At 38.8% G+C, this 20,479-nt stretch overlaps 1 protein-coding gene across 1 annotated transcript in view; it reads right to left on the bottom strand.

The window, feature by feature from the left end:
- Positions 1-13,186: 13,186 nt before the first annotated feature.
- The window catches only part of FBXL13 (F-box and leucine rich repeat protein 13), a 40,705-nt gene continuing 33,412 nt past the window's right edge, over positions 13,187-20,479 (bottom strand). Inside the window, 5 exon segments of the mRNA XM_071550091.1 lie at positions 13,187-13,300; positions 13,302-13,378; positions 13,506-13,553; positions 13,556-13,619; positions 14,242-14,333. Of these exon segments, the coding sequence (XP_071406192.1) occupies positions 13,187-13,300; positions 13,302-13,378; positions 13,506-13,553; positions 13,556-13,619; positions 14,242-14,333 (395 nt within the window).

Genomic DNA, 20,479 nt, shown 5'->3' with positions numbered 1-20,479 from the left:
AACTTGGTGAGATATTTGTCACTGAGTTATCTTCCAGGCCTGCTAATCTTGGCCTAAGGCCAGTGCAATTTGTCACTTACTGGAATGCAAATCTACCTCTATAGGGAAGAGCAGGAAATACAGAGCAAACTGAATAAAAATCACTGGTTGCAAGAAGCTTTTCAAAGCTTTCAAGAACTAGTCCTGAGGTAAACAGACTAAGGATCACATGGATAAATAACACATGTGCACACACAAAAACACAAAAATGCACCTATTTATCATGCACAAGTATCACATATTTATCATTCAGAAAAAAACTGCAATAATCAGGCTGTTGTGGCTAACACAGAGCTGTTTTTTCCTTCCATGAAACAGGAACTCACGCTAACTGGGTTGATCACTGGAGAATCTTATCTTTGTTATGACAAAAATTATGTGATTATTTGTGATTTTCATAACTCTCACATAAACAGATGCAAAAAAACCTTATCAAATCTGAAATTTGTATCATAGACAGGAGTTTCCAGTCTGTATCTTCACTCCAATTTCTTATTTCTGTCTATCAGTACAGCTGTTGCTTGGGCTTTGGATTCTTGTTTCATTTTATAAAATATTAGAATGTCAATGTTTTAACTTCGCCCTGGTTAGAGTGGACAGTTCAGAATTTATATTAATTGGCTTCCTATTTCAATCCTAGCTCTGCAGAGATACAGCTCTGTCTGTCACCTGTAATACAGAAACATTCTAAATGCAGCAACTGAATGTTCACTATCCAAGTGCCAGAGAAACTGCTCTCCCTTCAGAATTAGGCTTCAGATGTGATGATTTAATCACTACATTCTCCACTAGGGTATGTAACACAAGTTGAGGCCAAGCTTTCAATGCCTATGAGATATGTTTATCTTACTTTTACTAGCATAGCTTGTCTGCATACATATTTCAAATATCCTTCCAAGTGAGGTTCTGAATTTGCTCTTAACTTTAAGTCTACCCTTGCATTATTTTCCAAATAGCATTGACATTATATTTGCAATCAAAGGGAATGGAGCATTGTTTGCTCTCTTCATCTCTGTGTCCCTGGTTCTGTGTCTATAAAGAAAATAACAGAAGAGGTTTTGAAGGTAAATGATGTTTGCAAAGTGTTCAGACACTACAAAAATGCCAATGCCATGTGAAGCAAATATAATTTTCTAAGTTACTTGCACAATTTTAATTTTGTGTAAACAAGGCCTGAGGACACACACAAACATCTATGAAATTATCAGATACTAAATTGCTGCTCATTACGTGAGCATCACCTGTTATGAACGAGCAAGGATCCTGTTTACAAAATATGGGATCGCATAAGAATTGACACACTGTTACAATGCCTGGGAACAAGCATTGGGATTACAATTGGATTACTCTCTACAGATGTTCCATAAACTCATAACCTGACATTCAACTCACAAAAAAGGATTTGCCATTTTGTTTCAAGTTACTTCATATCTCTTGTTCGTTCCCCTGCCCTCCCTGCGTCAAGGACAACGTGGCTTCTGCTACTCCACATGTGCTCCCTGCTGCTGCTCACAAAGTTCAGATTCATGTGGCAGATGAGGAAAGTGTAAGCACTTCTTTTTCATAGCCATTTTTTGAACTTTGTGCAATGAGGAAACTGAAACAGCTTCTTAGCCATAAGCATGGCACAACACAGCAGTGAATAGTCCCCTCTGAAAGCAGCAGCACTGGCACTGCAGAACTCTCTGTGAGGTACCCCAGATGTACATACTTGGTCACTGTTAAAAACATGGAACTTTACACAGAATATTCATGAAAGGTGAGTCAATTATTCCTAAAGAAGCAAATCCTAATGGCCTGACGTGTCTGTTGGGTAACAAGATTCAATCCAGATGCAGCCCTTGTGGTACAACAGCAACTAACTCATTTTACAATATATGGCTATAAAATGATGGGTATTGAAGACTTATAATGGAAAAAATGTAGAAGCTGAAGACTGGGATTATGTGATGGCATTGCCTGTACCTGCAACCTTATGATCTGCAACTTTTATGGATGTGGAATTGATATAATTAAAAAACATGATTTAAGCATTTCTGTTACAAATAATGATTCTCAGTTACAGAAAGAAAATTGTCTTATTTGGATGTAAATCCTCTCTCCTTCCTAACAAGATGGGTGATTCTTTTTACTACTGTAAAGTTACCAGCCAGTGTTTATTTCTTCTATTTTTCTGAAATACAAAGCAGTATTGCAATCATACTGAATTTGTCAAATCTCCACAAGGATTTTGGTAAAGTTAACCAACCTGTGATAAGGACAAGGAATTTCACAGTTTAACTACATTTTGGAAACTGCCATCTCCTTCTCTTCATTCTTCATTTTCAGACTGAGTTCATTTCATGCCCACTGGATTCTGTATGGAAATAAACAGCAAAGCCTGACCCCTCTGCACCCTTTTCATGCCACAGTTGAACAGATCTCCACTGTATGGAATGAAGGGGGGAATGATTTTTGAGACTGTAGAAAGGTGAAATGAAGATTGAGTGATGATACGCGGAGCAAAGTAAGATCAGTTCTGGACACAGTTAATTTGAAAAAACAGAGAGGCTTCCAAGGAACACCAAGAAAATTGGTGAAGTTTTACCTGAATCCCAGTATCTGTGGTGGTTTTGCATGATGATATAGGAAGTTCTGATATATTTTCCAGGGCAGCCAAGAGCTCTCAAACCCTAAAAAAATTCCAGAAAAATAAATCATAAAGATCAATACATGTAATTGCATGTAATTTTACTTGTGATGGTCAATAGTATCCAACAGCTGCAAAGCTTCTGTCTAAGAACTACAGTACATTTTAAGAGATTCTCTTCAGCAAAATGCATATAGTTTATCCTCAGATTTTTGAAGCATGTACAAAGGTTCAGAATTCTAAGCAGAAATAATTGAATTGAGAAAGGGAAAAATCTTTTTTTACCCACCTGTTGAGAAAGAAATTAAAGAAGAGTAGTGTGGTGTGACAAGGTTCCATTAGGGCTCTAATAAAGATACATTTACAGATGTATTCCTCCAAAATCTGAGGTTGAAAGAACTTCTCATAATTTTCTCTCTCTCTTTTTTTTTTTTTTTTGTGTGTTTTTTGGTTTGGGTTGGTTTGGTTTGGTTGGTTTGGGTTGGTTTTGGGGGGGTTTTTGTTGGTTGGTTGGTTGGTTGGTTGGTTGGTTGGTTGGTTGGTTGGTTGGGTTGGGTTGGGTTGGGTTGGGGATTTTTTTGGTGTTTGTTTTTTGTTTTGGAAGAACAAGATACTATTTTCTAGGACAAAATACTATCTTAAAATTGCTGCCTTGCCATTAAGAGCTTTATAGCTCTGGCACAAGACAACATTTGAAACAGTGTATGAACAACCTCTGCATTTAAGACAATAGGGAGGTGAAAACTTTGTTAAATTCCTGTTTCAGGAATGCAAAAGGATCCAAAGATGCTTTGTGATTTTTACTGCTTGTCCACAAGGAAATAGGACAATTTTCTGATCCTAAATACTCCAAACTGAAGGAAGATTAAATGTTGATTTTCTAAAATGTACTTTGATAGTCACAGCAGAATATTTCTGTCCTTCACACCAACAAAGTAAACTTTACTGAAAAGCAAAGTTATCACTTTATTCCATATGGTAGATAAATTACCAACAATTAGGCAGTGAACATCAGTGCCTAATTGCAGGCAGAGGGGAAGTATCAGCCTGAAAAAATAAGCACATGTAAATAGTGTCTGGAATCCAGATGTGGACACTGCAGTGATAATGCTGGAAGAGCGTGGCTGGAGTTCAGATTTTGCAAATTCCTGAAATCTCACAGGCTGAATAAAACCAAAACATGGAACAATGAAAGAGATTTCCAATCCTGGAAAATCCTACTTATGAAAACACAGAAATTTGCATTTTCCTCAGCAGACACAGTTATGTGGTGAGCGTTACTTTCAACAGCTCCACGAAAATCTGCAGATCTCAAATTTTTGTTGACCAGAGCACTCCTACTCAAGACAACAAAGCGTTTATGGGCTTAAACCCAAATCAAGTTTATGCCAGAACTTGAATTCCTTACAGCAGACACTGATAGGTGTGACATTTAGGAACATAATTTCTTCTTGCATTTTACTTAAAAGTGTCACCACTTGAATATACTTGCTAATGAAATACCAAAGAATATTACAAAGATACTTTTGCTACATGAGAACTAATGTTGTGATTCAAAGTTAATTTATAATAGGTTTATATGGTTAAATTGACATTGAATCATAGAATAACCATTTTAGATTTAAGAGCAGAAAGAGTGAAGATTTGGAAGACAAGAAATATCATCAGGAACTAACTGTCATTATACAGAAAAACTATGAAATTTCTATGTTTACAAAAACAAACCTCTTCAAACAAGCTCTATGTAGGAAGTTTAATCTATATGACATTTTTAACTATTATTTTTGTATCTAACATACATACAAAGGACCCAATTATCACTAGTTTTATTAGACTTCCTGACTTATTCATTAGTATTCTCTGATAACTAACATCAGTGATGTCCATCCAGAATACTGACCTGTTTCTAGAAACTTTCATCTTCTATACTGAAGGTATGGTTATATTGGCATTGGAATTCCTGGAAACAGATGCTGGCAAAACCAATACTGTGCAACACAGAGATCAGGATCACCCACTCCAGGATCACTGACTCTCCAAAAACATATTTCCTCTCCAATATAAAAAAAATCACTCCTTGTATCTTGGATAAATCTTTTGTTGCCATGGAGAAAAGGAAGACTTTGTCCAGCATCTCTTCTTTAGCATGTGTATTACCATTTCCATTTAGAAAACAATTTTAAAAGAAACTTCCCATTCCTCTGTAACAGCTGGGGGGCTTCAAGCAATTTCCTATGGTTTTGTTCCACTTTGTTTACTTTATTACATGAGGCCTACAAACATTATCAGAACATCATTTATTATTATTATTTCACCATGGTTTCTGTAGATGAGAAAATGAGTGTGGACTGCACCATTGGTGAGGGTCTTCACTTGCTGCAGACAAAACCACCTGAGGCTACAACATACCAAGGAACAGCTCTTCATTGTTTATATCCACAAGCTGCGAGTCTCTGCCTTTCTGCTGCAGACTGCAATGAACGTCCTGTCCCACTAACAATAACCATGTGCTACTGCTTTCAACTTCTTCTGAGACTTCTGTTCACATATCTCTTTGCAAACTTCAAGGTCAGCATCTGTAATGTATCTCTGTGTTCCAGAGATATACAGATGTTACTTCCTGTTCATGCTCCAAACCGAGCAGATTGACCCCACAGTGACTCTGATCTCGCAAGGCAGCTCTTAGGAGGTATCTCCCACCTTCTGCTTCTGAGCTATTTGGTACTGAATGACTCAGTTTATCCTCTAAAATGCCCAGATTTCTGCACAGATTAGCCACAGAGAGGCACCAGTTTCATGGATTGAATACTAGAAGAATGTAATTCCTGCCATGTAGATTCCTTTTGCCATTAACAATATGTATGTGGCGCAACAAAGTCCAGTTTCACACAGCAAAACGGAAAATGGGGCAGTTCCTACACAAATGTGTACTCTAACTATACTGATTCCAGCACCTGAGCTAATATAAAGCTGGGTCTGATCTGTTTGCAGCAACTGTAGAGACATTTCTCTATCACAGTTCAGAAATTTTCCCGCATGACTTTGAGTACAACACATGCCATAAAATTTAATTTCTGTACCAAGCACCATTTGCTGTTAGACCAGGTCATAAACTACAAACCAAGGCAGATAAATGCCACCCTGACACCCAATTCTGTCAGATCCCAGAAGCTCAGCATGCTCAGCCCCAGTCAGTGCTTGGATGGGAGATCTGGCAACACCGGGGGGTGTAGGTTCTAGTCCTGAGGACTTCATTGTCACTGTCCAAGCTCGCTCGGATGTGGCAGATGAACCTGAGGAGTTAAACGGTGGGGTCAGTTCTGCACACACTGTGTCTCACCTAAAAAATCCACTGTGCAGGCTGGAAGGGCACACCCACATGAGGAGAGCCCTGCCCAAATCTGTGTTCGTGAAGCCCAGCCATCACATCACAACTTACAAACCATGATTGCCAGTCTTTCTTCAGGCTAAGTCCAGATGACAGGGCTTCCACTGTAACAAAACATCCTGTAAAAATATTGAGCCTGATTTCCCATACTGCTCAGTACTTTTAATTCCATCTCATTTGCACTGGGGCTCAAGGTGTTACCACATCTGGCATCGACTGCAATGACCCTCTGCATTTGTATTTCCTATTTTTATGCAGAATTAAGTTTCTAATTCTCCAGATAAAATTCTCTCTCTCTTCTCCCAAGTGATCTGGAGGGATAACAATGTAATTTGGAGCCCACTTTAATATATTTTAACACTTCCTTTTCCCTCCCTTGGGAATGTATGCGATTTTTCACATCCTTTCCTTCAGAAATCAAACACAACTAATTCATTTCCAGTCTGTAGCTGATTGCATCTATTAGACCTGATAACAATATTTTATTGACCTTCACGAGGCTCTCCTACTGGCCTAATTTTCTAACACACCGAAAGTGGAGCCAAGCTAGCAATTCAAGTCACAGTAGATTCACAGTCCTACTAAGAGTGACAAGAAATAGATAATTGTGGAAAGCCAAAATGCCACTTTTGGTTGGGTGGGTTTTTTTCACCCTACTTAGAAACTTACTATTAAAATATTAGTAAATATTTATGTTTCAGCCTGGCCTTCAGGACCAGTCAGGACCTGGGGATCATTAAGTGCAAATACTTAAGAAAAGACAATTGAGCCAAGTGTTTCTACATCCATGTAACCTCCACTCCACAGGGCCCAGGGATTACAAAGTATCCTCAGCTTTAAATAGTGACTACACACAGCAGACAATTCAGCCAGAGCAGAGAGTGAGATTTTAGATTGTAAGGAGAGAAAATTTCATGTGTGAGAGTCATTGCAGAAGAGAGCAGAGAAGCAAAGAATAATTCTCTGTATGCTTTGTATGTCCTTTTTATCCTTGATTTCAGAAGTGTATCAGGGTTCTTCCCATTTTTAAAATGCTTTACCTATTTTTTTATGTTTCAGATCATTTTTTTCTCTGTCATTATTACACTGCATATAATTCATATAATTCACCACTGATGTTGAGCTTCCCTGAGTCTGTGTCAGGGCATCCACTGCTGCTGGATGCTCTCTGTAACTCCAGATCTTTTATACTTTGCTATGCTTTTCTATCTAAGTCCTGCTTGACTGAAGACATTTTCTTCAAGCATCCTGACACTTTTATACTCAATTACTTTTTTAATGTCCCAAGAATATGGGTGGTCCAGGCCATGTGCAGCAGCAAAACCAAATTAATATTTAAAATGTAGTTGTTTGGGGGTTTTAATTTAATGCTACATATTTTTGAGAGTATGAGCAATATAGTCAAAAGCCATAGCATGAAAAGCACAGAAACTTCTTCATTATGTTGCCAGTTTCTCATATGCAAAAAGTTCACATCCTTTTCCTTGGATGGTATTTAGCCTTGTTAATGAATGGTCTTATTTAGCAAGATGCTTAAGCACACACGTGACTTACACATGAGATGAATCACTTCCCTTATTCTGGCCTGTGTGCACAGGTTTCCCTAGGCAAGTTTTCTCTATGTAAAATGCACAACTTCCTGTGCAATATCAAAATCTGAACAAATGCAATGATTACTTTTATTCAATTTCCAATTTTCAGTTGAGTAGTCAGGATAAGGATAATAAATTTCTCCAAACATGAAAGAAACTTTTAAGATATTTTTTCTTATCATTTTATCTTTTGATTACTATGAGCATGTAAGGTACTGGTTTGGGTTTTTTGCTTTTTGGGTTTTTTCTAATAAACCACCTCTTTTCAGGGGCAAATCCAAGAATCAATACATTTCATCCAAATACAACAAGTTCCCCAATGTAAGACAGATGGCAGAGGGAACATTCACTTACTGGGCTTCAGAGGAACTACAGAAGAGGAGGGCACCAGCAGTGGGGGGAAAATCTTCCATTCTGGTTAAATCAGTCAAACCTGAGACACAAATCTGTAAAAAATTATGGCTCTACTGTATCTTTTCTCCCCTACCCTTCTCTGAGTTATATGTTATCCTTATGGAAATAAATTCTACTCTACTTTGATGAGCAGAATGATTCTGCTGTCATTTGAAAAACCAAAAAGGAAAATTCTCTTGTGTAGTAGACATCTAAGTTGCACATTCTAAACTTTACACATTGAACAGCAAGACAGCAAAAGCAAGAGAGATGTGCTGCACAGACCACAGGAAATCATACAAGCCTTACAAGTCTTCTCTACCAGCACAGCCTACGGGTGTTGATTACTGCACATAAAACACTGTGCTCTCAGTTGCCTTTTTAAAGCAATACTTACCAAGTCTAAATTGAGAGAGATCTTGGTGTGCCTTCCTCTATATGCTAATAAAATGCATAATATAAAGTCAAAGCATACAAACAGTAGCTTGTTACAGAGCAGACTGCGAGATGTTTTTCAATTAACGTTTTAAGACTAGAAAATGTATTTAATATCAGTGGCTGAATGTTACACACTTAAACACAGCAAACAACTAAAACTGTATCAGGTTTTTTTGCTAGCATTGGCAGTCAGAAATTACAAAATTAAAAATGGTCAGGTTTTGGGTTAATTTATCTGCCTTGTAGGACACAAAAAACAGAAAGCCTTAGCAATGCAGTGTAAGCAAAAGAGCTTGGCTTGCTGCCGAGGTCATGGGTTGCACTATGTGAAAACCAGAGTAAGAAGCAACGCAGCACTTTAAAAGACTTACTGTGTCAGGCAAGGAGAAAGAAAACATTTGTATTGAAACATTGTGGGACTATAGTTCAAGGCAGCATACATTTCATTCAGATATAATTTTATGATATTTTAAAGGAACATATCAAGTGAAGTCTTCTTGGATTTCCCAGCCTTCTTTATTTAGCTTAATATTCTTTGCTAATTTCAGACCTCCATAAAAGATGCAAGCATTTAAATTTATTTTTTTCCACATTTTAATTACTTTTGCACAAACTCTGTTAGAGCCAAATAATGAGGTTCTTGGTCAGAATTCTGTTTGGACAGTGAGTGAGTGAATAGTCTCTTGGGCAAGTTTTCTGCACAAGGATTCTCTTAGATTTCTGTGTTCAGTGCAGAGAGTTTGTCCCAAAAGCACGAGAAACAGTAACTGGCTGTGAACGCTGTGCACAAGGCAGGACCTGCCAAGTACTTCTAATGTGGAGTCCTGCAATGTTTAACCTGGCTCCCCATGAGTTGGTTTTTTTGCTTTCCGGGTTTAGCAACCTGACACACTGAAGATACCTTATTAGCAATTCTCTCACTAGCAATTGTTTTCTAGCCCACAGAGGAGAGCAGTGCCTCTGCTGGAGCTCAGCTTAGCTTAGCTCCTGAAGAGCCTTTACCAGTGGCCTCACACATCCAGCACTGCCCTAAGGGAGAAATGTGGCAAATACTTATAATCAGTACCTGTCCTACCCCATGGAAGTCAACACACAGTTTGCATTCAGCAGTCAACACTGCAGATAAACAAAAATTAATAATGGAATTTTTAAAATAACCAAAAAGAGTCTGAATGGTGCTGCTCTTTGGAATGGCTGAAAAACTGAACTTTCTGGAAAAAAATCTGTTGGAGATTACAAGAATTTCTGTCAGTTCCAGCACTCAGCTATGAGAGCCAGTCTGAAAGACAGAGCTTGAAAAACAAATCTAGAAAGCATCAAAACCTGTTTAAATATTTCAGAATAATATTTGCACTAATTTTTTTTTTTAATTTAAAGAATGTAAATAATTTTAAGGGAAAATTATACTGTAGCACAGAAGCAAGTCATCAGAAGCACATGTATGTAGTGGCTGTTCTGTACACTGCATGGAGAGCTAACCTGGGCTCTTCCTAGGAGTGCTTCACCTAATCAATGGCATGTCTTGCACACAGCTAACAAAGATTATAAAAATTAAGTAGATAAAAAAATCTTCCAGTCAAGCCGAGTGGGTTGGAGAGCTGACTTCAGCTTGGGTGTTTCAATACAGTTCATATCTCTGGTATGTTTAACATTACTGTACACTTAACTTTCCAATGCATTCCAGTATTTCTTTTGTGTTCCCTGATGAATAAAAAGTTTATCTCAGAATTCTGCAGGTCAGAATCACATTTTGGCTTGTACAGTTTGTTGCAGCACAAAGTCCCAAATCCCCAAGTCCCAGCACCACTAACAAACCAATAACCTGAACAGAACCGCATTGTGTGACCACCAGCTACAGAGCTACAATTCATGAAGTGGTAGTCACTCTGCAACAGTTCAGCCACTGGGCTAGTTTTGGTGCTGTTCCACAGTGCAGTTGTTTTTCATTCAAAATGACAGACAACTTTAAGAAATGCAACTTCAGAATAACTAATTTGCATAAAGTCTGTAAGGACAGCAGATCCTGGCAATACCTAAATTAAAAAATATCTGTTCTGTAACCACACTGGGTTTGAGGGTTGAGATGGCAACATTATAACTTCTGAAATAATTAATCCATGAATAGACAGCTGATCAACAGCATGAGAAGACAGGCCACATGCTGGTTTATCATACATAAGGATATCATACTTAAACTGGAAAAATGTGCCAAGGGTATGAACCACCACACTGCCCATGCCCATTTTTAGACACCTTTTTGCTCACACCTCGTAATTCCAATAATTATGACTTAATAAATTTCTTTCTTCTTTTGCCATAACTTTAGAATTCTGAATTTCTGTAACTTAAGAATTCTGAAATGTTAGATTTGGCTTTTCTATCTTTCATTTATTAAAAAGAAATCAATATGACTAAGCAAGAGAAATTCAGACTCCTAGACTAAGAAAAAAGGTTGATGATAAAAGGAAACTGATTAAGAGCACCTAAGACAACTAAGCATTTCAAAATCTGTTATTAAGAGTCTACAACCACTATGGCACCTCCTTTGATTCTATAAGAAATGTCTGAAGGCTTCCAACTCACAATGTGAACGGTTATAACAATAGTGTCCAACTATCAATTCCCTTTACGTAGCTTCCTATCTCTTGAGAGGAACTCTTTGCCAAGTTGTAATGAGTTTGTGTGGCAAGACACTGGTAGTGGGGTCGTTTCTGTGAGAACCTGCTAGAAGCTTCCCCTATGTCCAACAGAGCCAATGCCAGAGTGTCCAAAACAGCCAAGCCCATCAGTGACAGAGGCAGCACCTCTGGGAGAAGAGATTTAAGGGGAAGAAATTAAAAAAACCCAAACCACAACGATTGCAGCCATACAGAGGAGTAAGAATATGTTAGAGAAACAGCCCTGCAGACACCCAGATCGGTGCAGAAGGAGGGGGAGGGATGTTCCAGGTGCTGGAGCTGAGGTTCCCCTGCAGCCCGTGGTGCAGCCCATGGCAAGGCAGCCATGCCCTGGCAGCCCATGGAGAGCCCCATGCTGGAGCAGGAGGACGCTCAAAGGGTGCTGTGACCCTGTGCTTCAGCAGCTCCTGGCAGGACCTGTATCCCCTTGGAGAGAGAAGCCCACAGTGGAGCAGTTCATTATGAACAGGAGCCTGTGGGAACAACCCACGTGGAGAAGTTCATGGAGAACTGTTTCCCATTGGAGGGACCCTGCACTGGAGCAGAGGAAGAGTGTGAGGAGTCCTCCCTCTGCAGAGGAAGGACTGGCAGAGATAATGTGGGATGAACTACCACAACCCTCGTTCCTTGTCTTTGTGCTGCTGGTGGGGAGGAGGTGAAGAACTCAGGAATGAAGTTGTGCCTGGGAAGAAGGGAGTGCTGGGGATGTGTTTTTAAGATTGGGTTTATTTCTCATTACCTGACTCCAATTTGATTGGTAATAAATTAAATTGATTTTTTCCCCAAGTTGAGTCTGTTTTGCCCGTGGTGGTAACTGGTTGGTGACTGATCTCTCCCTGTCCTTATCTTGACCCACAAACATTTTGTTATATTTTCTCTCCCCTGCCCAGCTGAGGGGGGGAGTGACAGAGCAGCTTTGGTGGGTACCTGGCCCCCAGGGTCAACCCACCACACAAGTTTAGATGTGTTAAAATCCATAACTTTGTTAATGCTGGAACCTTTAAAAGTGTCTGCAAAAGCAATACTATAAGCACAGAGTTCTACAATAGCTTTACAACTGCTTAAAAAGTGTTGTTAGGATAATTCAGCAATTCTTTGACACTAGAGGCAGCAGACACGTGCAAACACACTCAGAGCCCATGGTTTGGCTGACAGACTGGAAACCCAGCCTTCTAAATGTTAAACCAGAATGTGCAGGCAGCTGTCCCACTGCCCAGCTGAACTACTAACACGATACCATGGTGTTACTCCAGCACTTCTACAGGCAATATTATCAGATTTTTATACAGCATCAACAAGCCATAAAGTGCTTTAGTTACACATTAAAGCAGAATCCCTAAAACTTCTCATGGTCAGAAACTTTAAGATAAACAGTAATTCTAATCTCTTTGTTTAAACGTCTGTTGATTTTGAAACATCTGTGGGCTTTGCCTTTCCTGTTGTCTCTCTCCCTTGAATCCATCATTGTGCCATAAAACAGGGAAAAAGTGAGCAGCTTTGGAACATCTTTCATTTGTCTTTGTTTCTACTGACACCTGACACACCTGAAGCAGAAAACAAGCCTTTGTATAAAATATATCCTTCCTCTGCGCAACAAATTACAATCTTTTCTTGGTAATTGTAAAAAACCCTGGCAGTTATATCTTAGTTTACATCTTAGTACTGGACAGCTATAAAGTATTATTTCAATACTCACAAAAGTAAATAATATCCAAGTTTCAATAGAATTGTGACACTGGAATTTTCTTTGGTTATCACATTCATCTTTTTTGTAGCCACATTCCAGCACTGAATGTGCCATGGCTATGAAGGGATAGTACATCTACAGTAGGTTTTTTGCTTGAACTGGAGTAATAATGAATGGATTTTTGGAGACATGACATAGAAATGAAAAAGTACTTGCATAAAATACTTTTTTAAATATTCAGATTCATATATTAACATTCTAAGAATTTATTTTTAAAGCTGAAAGATGGGTTAACAGGATTTATTATGAGCATAATGAGCTATTACAATCCCTTTGCAATGGCTACAGAAATCCCATGTGATCTGGTACCTTATGCAGTCTCACATTCAGTACAAGAATGTGCTTCAGTGGTGAAATCATCCCCAGACCAGCATCTGTAACCTTCTGGCAGTCACACAGACACTTGAATGTGCCTGAGGACGGGGCGGCGTCTGCTCGTCAACTTGAAACTGAAATATTAAAGATGTAAGTTACACATCTGACATACATTAAGAGCCTGAGCCAAATACCCACTGAAAGGAGCTGAAAGATTTATTCTAAATTATCTGAATGAATTTAAAAAATACGTCATCCTAATGTTTTTTTGAATTAATACACTAACCATCAGGGCTGACCTTGACAAGTTCATATTCAGCAAAGGCTTTAAAAGCTCACAAAGTTTCAGAGAGTCAAGGAAGACAATAAACTTTATCTGCTGGCATTTTGCAACCAGAGCCTTTGAAGAGAAAAGGTGACATAAAACATTCATATCCCTGTGCTGTCACATAAAAAAGATCAACAAATATTCTGCATATTATACCAGAATGTTACAATTTCAAACAAAGTTATAATCTATTTAAACAATGACTTCCAGACAGCAAGTGGTACATAAACCATTGAAATTCTCCATATAATTATTATGTTTCAGAACATAAGAAAAAGAAATGAGTACCTGGAGACATGAAGTATGGCAGGCACCCAAGACAGAGATCTATTTAACAATCACTTTTGCAGAAGCCTGGAAATTCTTTTTTCATGGGCTACATCATTAGCAGAATGCTGTTCCCATATATCATATTTGCTTTAACACTAAAACAACTGAAAACCTCTCATTTATAAACTGGAAGCCCATAATTCAGACATACTAATGCAAAAAAAGAGAAGAGAACTGAAATTTTGTGAAAGTGACTGCAGGTGAGCAAGATTTATGAAAATAATTAGATAATAGTTAAAAAATGTTTTGGAGAGAACTTTTCCTCTTAAATTGATTCTGCATAACTTTTGTTAAAGTTCTTTGAGAGGGTAACTCAGTTACAACATCAGAAAGTTTCTCCAAAAGTACATATTTATTTTCTTACCTAAATACATCTGTCTGCAAGAGTTGACATTTTGCTGATTAGCAAATCTTGAATCCCATTGCAGCCATTGGCAATATTGCTGAAGACATCAACTGAAATTTACACAAGAAAATAAAATGATTATGTCTTAGCAAGCCTAACCAAAGCAGTATAGGGAAACCTTGAGATCTTTCCAGTACTTTAAAACCGTAGGCACCTTGATGTTCATTAAAACAAGAAATGCATTCATCTTCCTGAAAGAAAAACAGACCCATGAGGTACATATATTATTCTGAAATCTAATCAACATTATCCAGAGGATCTGTTCAGACAGTGTGTCTTTTGACCAAGCAAGTGTAAAGCTCCACAATTTCTACAGCTGACACCATCTATGGAAGTAGCAGTGAATGTCATTGTCACATTATTCTACCTTTGTTTTCCCCACCTTATGAGGTATTCACAGATAGTAGATGCTCAAAGCCAGTTTGAAGCAAGCTCTGAATGTGGTAAAATATCTTTATTGCCTTTTTTCCCAGTCCATAGTAAAATGTGTGTTAAATCCAGAGGGGATACAAGGAAAGATTCTCTACAATCACAATAACAAGAAATTCATTTACAGAATCCTTCATGTAGGACCAGATCACCAACTCTGCATACTCTAACAGAGCAATATTCAGTGAAATTACAAATGGACAGATGAATCTTTCAGTTCAGTTTATTCCCTGTATCACTCCAGGAAGTTCTGTGGATGTCGATTCACTCTTGGGCATACAAAGTACTTCCTTTGACAAATAAATGCTGTGTAAAGTAAAGGACAGTTTCCTTCTAGCTTCATGTTCTGCAGACAACATGGATGTGAGCCATTCCTCCCCAGGAAGTTGTCCCACTGATATTTGCATGTAGAGGTTTCATTGTTTCCCAGGATTTTGACTTTGTATATCACAGTCAAGGGTTGGACTTGGTGATCTTAGAGTCTTGTCCACCCTTAATGACTCTCATTCTTTAACAGGTTTATGCAGCTCAGACTACAGCCATGCTCTGCACCAGGAACTCCATCACAAAACATCCACATTAAAAACTAGTCTGGCATGTCCTTCTGGGTATCAAATGAGGCCTGTGGAGAGAGGAATCCAAAGGAGGAAACTTGTAATATAAAGTAAGCTAGGAAGGATACTTGCTGTGCCCCATCTCTCCAGTAGAAGCCTGATTTGCTTAGTTACTTTGCTTAAGGGGAGTGGCAGTGTAAGACACAGGCTTTGCTTAGGGTATCGATGTTATCTGACAGTGGGCACCAACAGCAGACAGGGGATGGCCACAGAGAAGCAAGCCAGAAACTGAGCAGCAGCTCATCACCCATCACATGTCAGTGCAGTAGCAGACAACAGAAGGTGCTCCCAATTCTTGCACTTCCAGTCTCCAGCATTTGTAGCACATCCAACTGCTCCCCACTAATGCTTAGTAGTGGAACCAAAGGTCCATCCTGCTTTCCTTCCATCTTGCATTGAGTGAGGAGGTTCACAAATTGGGTTTCTGGCTCTTCTTTTTGCAAACATAATGTTTGGGTTCTTTTTGCAAACTTTAGGTTCTTTTTGCATGTGAGATTTTTTTTCATGGAGTAACTGACTTTAACTTATGATGAAGGCAGATTTTCTTGTCTTTCCTGGCATAATGCTCCATCGTTTAACTTATGCCCAGGATGGCTTGCTCTTTATTTTCAGGCTGGAGAGGCCTTTAAAACAAATTCTTTGGAAATTGTTTTAAATATTTTGATGTTAAATGTCTTGTCTCTCCTTCTTCAGGGACTGTGGCACTCTGCATTTTTTCCCCTTGTGCAGCAGGGATGTCAGCACCAGAGGGGAACTGGCTGGAAGTGTTTGTGCAGCTCTCACACCAGCCAGAATATGGTGTGGCTCATGACACACACTGGCACTGTTAGCACTGTGGATCCAAATAGTCTGGCGTGTTTTAAGCTCAGGACAAGTGCAGCATAAATGTTTTTCCTACAGTGGGTCAGTAACAGCCTGCAAAATGACAAAGTGAAAACCCTACCATCAAAATAAATAGAGGAAATATTTTACCAGTAATGCATGGCAATATAAATCCCATGAACTTCCTGGCAGCTGCCTGTGTTCAAGGTCAGGTCTGACATGGTGCAGCTGTGGAACCTGGATCAGGCTCCTCTAGGAACACCTATACTGTCAGAAACAGATGAAGGAAAATCTTGGGAGGCTGCAGGAAAGGCTGCAGGAAAGGATTAGACAGAAAGGACCATCTCATAGCCACAAGCTGGTCAGAGCATGAAGAGTCTGTTGGTGCACCCCAGGCTCCCACAGCACCTCCAATTCAGATTTGTCTGTTGGACAAAAGGGCACTGTGACTTCAGGAACGTTGTTGATGTGGGTAACACATCAGTATGTATGGAAGGGATTAGCTTAAGGAGTATCACAGAAGCGGCTGCTGAGGGAGGCACTGGGAAATCTCTACTCTCTGCTAGTCAAAAAGCACCAACTGCTTTAACATGGCATCACCAATTCATCCAAGTAAGAGTTTAGCTGAACCTGCAGCAGGCCTCCCCCTCACTGGCTCTCAAGCATCACGACAGAAGAATTATGAATCCTGAGAGCAGAGCAACAAAGATCCCAAGACAGGTCAGACCTGACAAAGTCTGAATGACCCCTGGAGAATCCTGTGTCTAACGGCTATGTAGATAAGTTAATTCTCTAGGCACTACCTTACATTACAGGCCTAAAATTCACTGCAATTCCCATTCTCAGAAGGATGGGTAGTAGGTAGCAGGTAATCAGATGCTATTCAACAATCCTGAGGAACAAAAGTAGCATGTCTGTTTCTGGCATTCAGTAAAGATTGCATAAAGTTACCTGCAGTCTAAAGCACCTTCAATCTCTGTCTGGAGAAACTCTGTTTGCTTAACATAGCCATTTGATACCACCAATACCAGAAACACAATGTTTTCCTCCATGCAAGCCAAACCCACTTTTACTGAAGCAGTTAATAACACTCCTGCACAGATTGTTTCAAGTTTTTTAACTTAAAATTGGATAATGGACCTCAGGCATCAGGTTGAGAAAGTTCCAGCATGAAATATGCATTCAGATTAAATAAAATTAGTCAATGTTTAAATGCTACTCCAATATCATATGTACTTCTATTCCTCTTATTTTCCTTTATTCCTAGAACAATAAACCCTTAATCTTAAATTTCTTTTCTAAAGCCCATATGGATTATTTATGAAACTTCAGGCACTCTTGAAGATGAGGTATAGAAATATGAAATTTTGTGTACATTTTAGTAAAACTATTACTTTCTCAACTCACATGGAACATCCATTTTTAATAGATTGCCTCAAGAGTGAAGAGCTTGGCCTGAGACTCAGTATTAGGATACATATGGAGTTTAATACTGGATTCTTTGTCCCAGATGAGTAAAATCCCACTTAAACCTCCTCCTTCAAACCAGTTGTGAGGAAGGATGTTCTGAAGGTCATTGAGTCTTAGCTCTTACAAAATTCTGCAAAACAGACTTTTCCTGCTTGACTCAGTAAGATCATTCTTTAAATGTTTTATTTTTCTGGCATGTACAGATCAGAAGTCAATGCAATGATAAATTATAAGTATAAATAAAATTAACAAGTAAAATGTAAGTCCTTGTCTGCAGGAGTTTTCAGTCTAATATGTAAATGACTGATCTGTTTTTTTTCCAAATTGTATGCAAGGGTACTGTGATCTGAAATGAAAGTACATTGAAATAAACATGGAGCAAACCACAACCAAAGATCTGTTCCCACAGAGTTAGAAAATAAATGTAGTGAAATGATGAAATGCTTGTAAGAATCTACAAGTTCAAACCTAACCTTTCTCTAGTTTCTTAATCCAAAAGAATAGGACTACACAGATCTTCTTTTATTCAGGCCTTGGCTTATTTGCTACACATACACTACTTTAAAATTCTGTCTTTCTCCCCAGAACTGATTGCATTTGTGCAATCCACCCTGCAAGGAAGAATGCTGTCCTGCAGCCCACCAGGGATTCTGAAGAAACACTGTTCTATGATTCCAGTATTGGCAATGCACTCTGGGTGTAAAAACTTGACAAATCAATGTTCAGGACTGAGGCAGTACTCTCTGGGGCACAAGGGACTATCTTTTTTCTCTTTTTTTTGTATCCTGTCTTTTTCAAGAATCATGAAATGAATTGGGACATCTCTTCAGATGTTTGGCACATTACACTGATGGCTTGCCTCCACATGTTATTTTTCTTTTAATTTTCCACTGTCCAAAACAAAAAACTTATATTAACATACTCCAGAACTGGCATTTTTCTAAAAATAAATTACAGTGCATGTGTAACTTATAGTATTCCTCAGTCACACAAGTTTGTGCTCAGGAAATGTAAACAATCAGTCCTCTTCTTCAATAAATAAAGAACATGGCTCAGACTCCCCAGGTCATGCTTGAATAAGCCAGATTTTGCCAAAATGAGAATTCTCCCAATGAAGGCAGAGCAGGAGGAATGCAGGTGGTGAAAACTGGTGAAGCTTTCATGTTGAGCAACAGCTTCCTTGACATCCCCACAAACACTGCAGGATGTCAAGAAATGAAAGAGCAACAAGGCTGGAGAAGGGACTGGAGCATAGGTCCTATGTGGAGAGGCTGAGGGAGCTGGGGGTGTTTAGCCTGGAGAAGAGGAGGCTCAGAGGTGACCTCATCACTCTCTATAACTACCTGAAGGGAAGTTCTGGCCAGGTGGGGGCTGGTCTCTTCTCCCAGGCACTCAGCAATAGGATAAGGGGGCACGGGCTTAAGCTCTGCCAGGGGAAATTTAAGTTGGATATCAGGAAAAAATTCTTTACAGAGAGAGTAATCAGGCATTGGAATGGGCTGCCCAGAGAGGTGGTGGATTCACCATCCCTGGAGATTGTTAAACGCAGATTGGACGTGGCGCTGAGTGCCATGATCTGGTAAAGGGACTGGAGTTGGACCAAGGGTTGGACTCGATGATCTCAGAGGTCTTTTCCAACCCAATCGATTCTATGATTCTATGATTTCCTTTTTCCCAGTGGCTTGTGTTCTCTTACCCATCTGCTGTAAACTACAGCAAGTGACAGACTGCTCCAACACACTTTGGGCCAGAATAGTTTCAGTCTGAAAATCAGCCACAGAAGAGTCAATTCCTTTGAACACCTCCATGTTTCTAATTAACTGAAAATATCTCTCATCAAACTGTTCTAGTTGTATAATCCCCATCTAATATATCAGTAAATGACAGGAAATTGCTTTATACATTTACATCTTTTCAATTTTGTGTCTAATAGCAGAAAGTTTTCCTCCTATGCTGTTCAGCTCCAGAAGCAGGACAGACAAATCTTATGCTTTCTACGTAATGCTCTGAGAATGTCAATGGTGTAATGGGGTCTTTGGAGCAAGACACAAGAGAATCTCTGTATTTTTATGAAAACACGTTGAAACTCACTAAAGAAAATATTTACCACCTTTGTCATAAGGACATGATCTTAGTTATTGTAAAAAACCCCTATAGCTACAATTCATCCAGTGTTATTACCATATCTTAATATAATAGTCAAAGGAAAGACTACCTTGTTTTATGATAACAGACTAGAAAATGTTTGCTTAATACCCAATTTCCTGCCTGTGTTTTAACAAGCTATTTAAATGTCCTGGTCCTCAAGTTGCCACTTACAAAATCATTAGCATAATCACCCATTTTACAGATCTAAATAGATTTTCAAATCCTACAGTAATAATAGTAATAGAAAAACTCATATAAAAAGAACTTTAATATTAAAATAAAAGAAAAAAACAAGAATCATAATAAAACAGGAAAAATACATCTTCTACAGAATATATATTCTGTTTTATAGAATATTTTTACTATTTTGTAAATGTTTATACTATAGCTTTCCTATATTTTTCTAATTCTGAAATATTAGCCTTTAGAAGTTCCCTTTGGTTTAGTTCATCCAGTGAGGGGGGAAAAAAACTATCTTATTAAATTGCTTTCTGCAACTGTGATGCAAGTTGATGCTCTTTTTGGTTTTAACTGTTTACTAAAGCCCTTGGTTATAATCATTAAGCACTGTTCCAGAATCATGGGGAAACCCAAAATGGAGGAAGCTGTGGAATTCCTTCCAGAGCTCTCAAACACACTGGCAAGCAAACCCACTTTGTCTGGAAGGGAAGGACTGTGGTTTTCCCAGCTTGATGATGATCCCTTTTCTCTGA

This window comes from Pithys albifrons, chromosome 3 (assembly GCF_047495875.1).
Source record: "Pithys albifrons albifrons isolate INPA30051 chromosome 3, PitAlb_v1, whole genome shotgun sequence".
NCBI classification, from domain to species: domain Eukaryota; kingdom Metazoa; phylum Chordata; class Aves; order Passeriformes; family Thamnophilidae; genus Pithys; species Pithys albifrons.
Note: the sequence above shows the minus strand (reverse complement) of the source record. Positions and strands in the feature narration are given on the sequence as shown.